The sequence below is a fragment of the Pundamilia nyererei genome, unplaced genomic scaffold (genome assembly GCF_000239375.1).
Source record: "Pundamilia nyererei isolate P.nyererei 1_Seehausen unplaced genomic scaffold, PunNye1.0 scaffold00187, whole genome shotgun sequence".
NCBI classification, from domain to species: domain Eukaryota; kingdom Metazoa; phylum Chordata; class Actinopteri; order Cichliformes; family Cichlidae; genus Pundamilia; species Pundamilia nyererei.
The window spans coordinates 559,137-568,747 of record NW_005187588.1 but is presented as its reverse complement, the minus strand read 5'-3'; the positions used below and the strand labels follow the sequence as shown (position 1 = coordinate 568,747).

Below are 9,611 nucleotides of genomic sequence, written 5' to 3'. Positions count from 1 at the left end.
CACACACACACACACACACACACACACACACACACACATGTAAATTGCATAATATACTTCAGCATTCCCCTTCCTGCAACCCTGAAATGGATAAGCAGAAGAGAATAGATGGTCTGCATACCTAGAGTGGATTGTGTGTTGCTGCCTGATCAATTCACAATCAAATGAAATGGCACAGCTAGGTGTGATGCAGACGCTTACTAGACTACTTTACTTCGTTTTTAGAGGTCTTTCTAAACTCCTGAAAAGACAAATGCTTTTGTTTTTCGTCAATAAAAATTCTCATGTTACCCTCAGAGTGAACCCTCAAAGGTTCACTCTGAGCCAGGAAAACCCCATTTGTTATAAAATGAAGTGTGTCATAAACAATTTATTAGCTGTTTATGTACAGATTATAAACGCCACCTAAGATGTGAGACAGCTGGATGGAAAAACTGTGTGGGGGAGTTCACACTGACCTCGTAACACAGTGAGTCTGGCAGTGGCAGTAATCTCTCCTGCAGAGCTGGAGGCGTGACATTCATAAACTGCCTCGTCTCTGGGGGTCCTCAGCGGCTGGATCCTCAGGACTGAGCCGGATCCATCATCAAACTCTATAACCTGTTAGTGGGGGAATATGTTAAAGCAGCTAAAATTTCTATTTCTATTATAGATTGGAGAATGCGCAAGGTCAAAGATTTCCTTGATGAAGGAGTGCATAACGTGCAGTTCCCAAAATTCAGTGGCAGCATATTTGTTTGGATCATTTGTATTTGCAAAGGAAAAGGTTTTTAAGGCTTTCCCCCCATTTTTTTTTTTACTATGGAAAGCTGAATCCAAAGTATGACATCGTTGAAAACACAGCTTAAAACAGATCTCAGGTTTGGAGAAAAGCAAAGACCTTACACTTGAATATCTCTCATGTTCTTTTTCACATGTAATGACCAGATTTTTCAGATCTGCTGGACTGCACATTATAACTGCTGTTGCATAAGTCTAATACATGCATGTAATTGATCTGGATTCTGAATTCTGGGAATGTTTCCACTGACTGAAATCCAATAAAAATAAATCCCACAACAAGTCCTAACCTACAGGACGTCAATGGGAAATATACAGCAGGTAGCCCAAATGTTATATAGTCTGGATTAAAAATAAAATATCTCCTCGAGTGATTTAATCATGAACAGGAAGATACTGAGGTGAACTTGAACCTGGAAGGAAACTCCACTTATTAAAGTGGAAAAGCACCCTGAGCTGAGGGTGACACTGGCTGAGCAGGACCAAGGCTGATTCAACATCTCCATCTAAGAGTGACTTGTGGGGTGGGGAAATAAAGCAAAGGTTAGAGCCTACGGGAAACCAATAAGGCTGATCATATAAGAATCTCATATAGTGTAGCCCCAGGCATCAACTGACATATGAAAAAGTTGAAGCATTCCAGACATCTGTATGGCAGTATAAAAAACTGTTCAAATTGACAGTTTTTGTTGTTGTATGCAAACAGATGCATTGGATTATATATGTATATATATATGTATGTATACACACACACACACACAATTCCAATTTATTTATTCTTAATAGGGACAGGCGACAACAACAGTTGCCTCAGGGTACTTTATGCTGCAAGACCCTACATTATTAGAGAGAAAACCCCACCAATCAGATGATCCCATAATAATAGTGATGGGCACTCATTATACAGCTACATGTCAATTTTTGTACAAACAGCACACCTTTCTCCCAGTGGGGAATCTAATGTGTCAAGAACTGGTCCTGTTATATTTAGACAATGATTGAGTCAGTAGCTTTTACAATAGCTCTGACGCTCTGGAATAATCCTTGTTCATGAATACGTTTCATGAATACGTTTCTTAAATAATTGATCGTTTGCCCTGTTAAAATGTCAGGAAATTTAAAGAATGTTTAGACAGTTTTCAGGAGGCCGGTTTGACTTCATCAGCTATTATTTTTTGTTCTCAACGTCAAAGGGTTTTGTTTCATAAGACAAAAAAAGAACATCCTCGCTGTCAGCCGGCTGGGACTATAATGTTCGGCATCTGTTCTTAAAAAGGTTTTTTTAGACGAATAGTTTTGGGAATATCCTTTTTCACTTTCATGCTATGTTGTATGACAGCATAAACAGTTAACCTGGCATTATCCAAAGATTATAAACTGAACTTATTAATATTTGACATCTCAGTATGAACAATAAACTATAAAAATTACACATTATCTTCGGCTTCCTCTTTTGTTTTCCACAATTCTCATTAGTACTTTGAACAATTAAGTGATTACAATAACAGCTGAAAATGATTTCAGCTGATTGCCAATTATATCGGTGCTTTTAACGGCTATATTTAAGGAGCAGAAGTAGCGAGGGTAGATCAGTTGAAATACCTGGCGTCAGAGAGGTGAAGGGGAGAGTGCAGGAAGAGTGGGTGGAGACGAGTTTTGGGGATGATTTGTGACAGAGGGATAACAGCATGAGTGAATCGGAAGGATTACAAGATGGTGGTGAGACCTGCTGTGATGTATGTTTGACAAAAATACAGGAGGTCGAGCCAGAGGTGGCAAAGTTGAAGATGCAAAGATTTTCGATGGGAGTGACTAGAATGGACAAAGTTAGAAATGATGAATATATCAGAGGGACAGTTATGTAGAGGAAGGATTTTGGTGAATATTAGACACACGGTGTTGAAGATGGAGCTCTCAGGCAGGAGGAAAAGAGGTAAACCACAGAGAAGCTTCATGGATGTAGTGAAGGAGGATGCTAGAGATGGGGTGAGATGGAGGCAGATGGTCTGCCATGGTGAACATCCCAAAGCAGTCTTTTTACTAAAAAATAAATAAATAAATCGTGGGCTGTGGGAAAAATTATAAAGAAAACAAGACAGGAAAATGCTAACAAGAACTGACAGTAGCAGCAGTCATCTAGCCTCAGTGCTCTGTGTGGCCACTCACTGCAAACACAGCTGCTTCCAAGTAGCCAATAAATCTCTGTTGTTGGACACTAATCTATTTTCTTTCACAGCACTTCACCACGGGAAAAAGTTAGTTAATGTTACAGGAGACACAACGTTTCAAATCCCATTAGTATCTCAGCTTCTTTACCTCAAATCGCTGATTGCTGACTTTTTTGCCTTTCTTGTTCCAGACAATCTTGGGCTGTGGATCTCCTGCGGCCTGGCACACAAAGGACGCGACTCCCCCCTGGACTCCTGTCTGGTCCTCTGGGGTTCGTGTGAATCTAGGGGGTGCTGCATGAAAAAAACATAAATCAAACATCAGGTTCACACTGAGCGTGTTACTCTGTGTGGATGCACATCCACATGCCGCAAAGCAAAACGATAAGTTGTGACATACAGTTACAATCTTGATAGAATTTCCACCACTACTATTTACAGGCACTCCTACAAATATTCTCTAATAGATTATTATGTTTTTCCGTTCTCTGCTTTGTTGTTTCGCACCCAAATATCACTTCATATAAAACCACAAACTTCTGCTTACACATCAGTAACAGTTAAAGTGTGATTGTGATCTGTGCTGCACTTACACAGAGTGGGAAAGAGGGACGCCAGCTGTGTATGTGTTATGCAGTTTAAGTAGGAAAAATTAAGGACAATGATGCAGCCTGGAAACGATTTCAACAATCCAAATGTGTGTGAGTGTGTGTGTGTGAGTGTGTGTGGTATAATGTCAGCTACTTCTTGAAGTAGCTCTACACCTTCAGCACATCTTTCTGTTGGATGTTCACGAGGTTGGCTTTGTCTGTGTGTCTGTGTGTGTCCTTTTTTCTCTGTACATGTGTCTGTGTATGTTCCGCCATGTTTTTCCCTCTGTCCCTGTACCACCAAAGAAGCTTAATATTTATATGCCATAAAGGATTTATGAAGACTTACTCCTGACATGACCACTAAAGCCCCTCGTTCCAGGGACGCCAACAATATCATAACCGCAGCCTCCGCTGGATTGTGACATCATGACATCAAATAGATTCGGCACGTCAGTCACGGCACGTCACCACCAGCTTGCCTAATGGCATTCCAGCCAAACCAGAAAATCCCTACTTAAGGGCTTACCGCCAACCGCCCTGACAAAGGGAGAGAAATTGCTTTTTGCTGTTTAAAAGGAGGGAGGGAGTAAGGGAGAAAAGCTAAGCTCTTCAGAAAAGGGAAGGAAACAGAGAGCGAGAGAGAGTGAGTGTGTGTGTGAAAGAGTGGGAAGAAATGAACAGAGGAGTGAATGAGATAAAAGGAACGAGTGAGAGAGACAGATGGAGAGCAGTAGAGGGAGCGAGCAAGACACCGAGGGGTGAGATGGAGCGCGAGCGAGCCAGATGTACTGGCAAACATAGCCGGAGAGCCCCAAGCTGCCCAATCACCTCTACACCTCACTGGCTCGCAGCCAAATCTACCTCAATGACTGACTAAAACAATGTGTGTGTGTGCGCGTCTGTGTCAGAGAGCCAGAAAAGGGTAACGTGTGCATGTTTCCAGGTTCTTCTTCATCCTCCGTGCCACATTACATGCAAACCGCATGTTTCGGGTTACGACTAGGCTACTAAATGCTTATCCACAGGCTTGCGGTGACTGCCAAAAAAAATTTGACAACTTATTAGTCGTGTATTTATTTCAGTCAGCTGCGAGGCAAGAAATACCTTCATCAGGCCAAGCTTTTAAAATAAGAAAACTCACAGATCCTCCTGGTAAACATGTATACAAAACAAAAATATAAGCAAAAAAAAGTATCTTAGTATCTTAGTTAACAAATCAGTCAAGCAGAAAAGCAGTCTGCAGATTAACAGAGAACAGAAATAATGACCTGCCTGCAGCTATAACATGTAAAGTATGTGCAACATTTTTTGCGTGTGTCATTATAATGCATGTGTGTGTGTGTGTGATGCATGAGCGAGTAGATGGGTGTGTCCCTCTGAGAGAGAGAGAGAGAGAGCATGAGAGAGAGAGAAAGAATGAAGAGCAGGAGAATCTCTCTCTTAATCCTCTTGCTAATCTCTCCCCCACAAAACAAATGAAAAGTGTAAAGGCAGCAGGGCCATACTAACGGTAGATCTTTCCAATTGCTTTTTTTTTTATCTATCCCCCTCTTCTTTTTTACCCACCCTAACCCTGATCATTCTCTTCATACATCTCGTGTTTAATTGTCTTATGTTAAGCTTTGCCTCTCTATCTCTCTACCCCATCCCAGTTTTTTTAACCACTGAATCCCTTTTTTCTCCCGCTTCACAGCTGCTCTCCTTCCTCCATCTTTCATCCTCCTCCTTGTTACTCTTTCCCCATCTCCTCCCTCCATCTCTGGGGTGTTACATAAGTCTTCCTGTCACATTGACTGACTTTATGAAGGGAGGTGGGGTTCCAACCGTATGCTCCACACTTCTCCCAACTCTCTCCTCGCAATTCCCCATCTCTTCTCTCCTCCCCTCTCTTTATTGGCTCTCATCCTTATTCTCTTTTCTTTGATTTCCCTTTCAGTTACTTCACTGTATTTTCTCTGAATTCATCTTCACTGTTCTCCTCCTCTGGTTTCCTCCCTCTGGGTGTCCTAACTGGTCTGTCTTTTGCCTTGATCATCAGGGGTTTTTTTTGTGACTGTGCCACTTGGTGGGATTAAGCATTGACATCTGGGCCAAAGGAGAGAAGCTGAAACTCAAAAGGAAACTTAAATATTTGTACATGTTTTCAGGAGGGACGGAATATGTACAGGTTCATTGTTTTGCAGATGTAGATGGACTCGGAAAAATGAAGAACAATTACAGTGAGAAGGTGCTCATGAATGTTACCATATGTTACCACATTTCCTCACACCATCCTTCAATGTGATGTGATCCAAGATGGAAGTGAAGGAAAACTACTAAGTGGTCCACAGAGAGAGATTTAGAGGGAATTAGACGGTGCCAATCTTTCCACTCTGGTGTGAGTGTGTGTGGGGGGGTGGAAGAAGGGTGGCCTACATAGCAATCCATATAGTGGGACCTAATCTACACAACAGATTGCAGAAATTATTCGGTCAGCTCCTGTCCCTGCACCACTTCTGAGTCATGGCTAAAGATCTACGGTAAACAAAAAGATAATCTTCAGATCTTCCCTGTAATTAAAAATAAAAGAAACATAAGAATTTGGTTACCACCAAGTAGCACTGAAGATCTATAACCTGAATAATTTTGACTTCTTCACACATGCTTTCACATTTAGACGTTGTCTTTTCCGTCCAATTTTTAGTTTTAATTTTGTAAATGGTGACAAATATTATGCCATTTCGGAATTAACCGCAATGGAGTGATGGGGGCTCAGTGAAGAAGCACTTTGAAAAGACAAATAGCCAGACTAAAGGAAGCTAATGGCACCGTGTAGGAGACTATGGGGGCATATTATAGCTGGCAGATGCTGTCTTAACCTAGAGGGAGGGAGAGAGAGATCGGGTTTGTAAGAACAGATGCTAGAACAAACCTTCAGGGAGCATGATTTACGGATATAGTGTACTAGGATTGGGAATGTGATTAGATATAAGAATGGAGAGCTGATGTTTGGTAGGGAAAACAGATGGAAAGTAGTGGAACTTTAAAGGTTTGATAAATAAAAGTCTACTTTTAATGCGCAGAGAAATTCATGAATATGTGCCGAGTAATGAACAACGACTGAAATGTATATTTTATTCTCAAGACTCATGCATTTGATTACAGAAACCTAGGATGACTTTTTCATTCATTTGATTACATTTTCTACTAAAAGTAACCCTTAATAGGGCTCTGAACTCATTCCTACACATCTTTTAAAATGCTGCAAATTATGTGCCCTCATATCTCATCTTGTGTGCCCGCAATCACTTAGCTGATCCAATACGAAAAAGCCATAAAGCAGACAGGCGGATCCGAACAAATCAAATCAACAAAAAGCAATGGATTGAGCAACACGAAATGGGACTATTCTGCCTGATACTGCAGATATCAATTGGAAAAGAAAAACTAATATAAACAATATAAAAATATAGCGGGAGTAAGCTGAGTTTTCATTAGTGAAAGACTAAGGTTTCAGCTAAAAGGAGCAGATACTGAGGTCAGGTTTTCCTATGTGCTGGCTAATGTTTGGAAATGAGGATCAAATTGTTTTTAACCTTTATGATCACATCAAAATCAGGGGCATCTTCATCTACGTACTCATAGATAATCCTGGGTGTGGACGTGTAATCATGCGTATGAACAGGTTATGTGAGTACTTGTGTTGGAAGTTTTGATCATGTCTAAAAACGCTGACTAGATCTTACCAAGCATCTGTGCTGTACCTGAGATTCATTAGTATGTTAGGGATAGAGAAAAGATCTAAATGTGGCTGGCCGATCAGTACTCAAAAGAGCACTGAATCAGGCTTGTCAGACAAGTTGAGGAACGAGGCCAATATAGAAGACTGAGCCAGGGCCATGATAGTCAGGCGAGAATGGGTGGGCAGCTGGCCAGAACCATAACTTAAAACACATTAACATCAAACGGACACATTAAGAGCAAATTATCAGCTGCTCGCTTTCGTCCTGGTAATGAAATTGGATTGCTTGGGCCAATAAACACAGAAACACAGAGCTATCATCCTTCTGCAGAACACAGAAGCATTAATTGGAAATTATTTGGCAAAATGAGCAATTTCAACTTAGCAAAATTAAATTTTACACAATAAAGTGCCGTAACATTTGGAACAATTTCACATTAAAATATGATGTTATTCAGGTTGCACAAAGTTTAAGTGTCTATTTGAACCAAGCCAAAGCAAAGTATTACATCTTTCTTTAAACTCAAAGCCCTGCAGTTTTTTGGGTGAATTTATTATTTGACTTATTTGACATAGATTAGGAGTTTCTGAGCAACTGCCAGCTGATGTTAACAAGCATTAACGAAACATTGTGATTTTTACACTAATGCAGGGAAAGACAAAATGCACTTGCTGATAGTTAACGCACATCCAATTAGCATGACACTTACCCACCCAAGCTGCCGCAGGGTTTGGCTAGTGCCGAGTTAATCAGGGTTAATTTGTTAGAAACACAAGGGGAGGAATTAATCAAACAGGATCTCTTTTTATACACAGGTCATTAGAAGCACATGGGCTTCCCACTGGGTATACTACTTTACTGGGTCAGAGCTGGCTTCCCATAAAGAGGAACAGAGGGTTTTTTCAGTGCTGGTCGCACTGCATTAGTTACAGACCACTGGTCAGTTACGTTACAGCAAAGCTAACATTATCCAGGCCTCAACACAGATGAGTGCACCTGCTAAGCTAATGCTAAGACAAGGTAGTCAGATTCTGTTACTCACAGATGAGCGCACAGCTATGCTAGCTGCTAATAGCTACAGTGCCTGTGATAGCACAAAACTGAGAAGCTTCATATTTCTTCAGTTTCACATGCACTGTCCTGCTCTCAGCCTATCACCTTACTCAGGGTTGGACATTAATAACAATAAAGAACAAATTGAGGGATCACAAATAGTCAATTTAACAATAATTTAACAGGCTAATTTCCCAGAAAGTTAATAGTAAGGCCCTTAATCCTAGCGTGAGCTAGTTAAAATAAAGTAACACAACTTTGATTGCCATTTTAGTTTCGTGTGTTAATGACTTTGGAAATTGTTTGTGATGTGGCCCATTTCTGTCACCTTCTGCTGCACAGATCAAAGATTTAAAATGAGCAGATGAGCATGAGGTGACACATCATCACTGAAAATGAATTTTAATACAATATAATGAATTATTTCAGAAAACATACCATGAATTATTTGGATAATGACTGAAATTACTTAAGTTGATGGATGGCATTTTCATTTAATAATGAGCTGCACACATTTCTTATAACCAATCCTTTTCTCCACTATCGGAGCAGATTTCTGAAAACTGTTAACCCTTCTACTCTCCATGTGTCCATAAATTCACAAATCCTTTACTTGCCTAAAAAAAAATAAATGTTTATATTGCCTTTTTCATTTTTAAGATACAGGAGCAGAGGACCTAATGTAAACAGATCGCCTATTGGTCTATACTAATTTTCATTTTTAAAAAATGTATTATATATAAATGTAGGTATTAGTAAAGAATTGAAGTCAGTTCTAAAGCAAAGACTTTATCCATTAAATAACCTGTTTTACACTTTGCTTCCTTTGATAGCTCTGAAGTAGAGCGGAGGACTGGAGGGGCATGTACTTTTTTGATTTCATGTGGAGACCAACAGTGCCAACTCAAAAGCAATGAAAGATCTTTTTTTTTTAAATTTTTACAAAAGCTCAAATGTAAAACTAAACCATTGTGATTGTACAGAGAAGGGTTACTCACAACGAAGATAAAATTAAAAAGATATATTATGTGTTAGATCTGCCTGTTCAGTTTATACAAAACAACTGCTGGATCTTGCTTAATACTGAATAGGGAACTGTTATATTTATTTCTACAAAAATCTTTGTATACAGTACAAAAAAGTGTCATTGAAGGCAATGAATTCACACAAAAACTGTATGTTAATAACAAACTACAGAGAGTTTCACAAGCGTGATCATACCAACTTAATTTCTTGGACCTCACCCAATAATGAATGACATCACTCATTCATATGTCAGCTACATACCTAAATAG

General features: G+C 39.8%; 1 protein-coding gene across 22 annotated transcripts in view; it reads right to left on the bottom strand.

Moving 5' to 3' along the window:
- ptprdb (protein tyrosine phosphatase receptor type Db) overlaps positions 1-9,611 on the bottom strand; it is a 151,207-nt gene that overhangs the window by 51,410 nt on the left and 90,186 nt on the right. For all 22 annotated transcript variants that reach the window (XR_312082.1, XM_005747028.2, XM_005747026.2 and 19 more), the window contains 2 exons: positions 3,097-3,242; positions 459-600 (listed from right to left, as the gene is read on the bottom strand). Coding sequence is in view for 21 of the 22 variants with exons in the window: in XM_005747028.2 (XP_005747085.1) it covers positions 459-600; positions 3,097-3,242 (288 nt within the window). In the remaining variant the exon portion in view is untranslated. The remainder of the gene's footprint in view (positions 1-458; positions 601-3,096; positions 3,243-9,611) is intronic.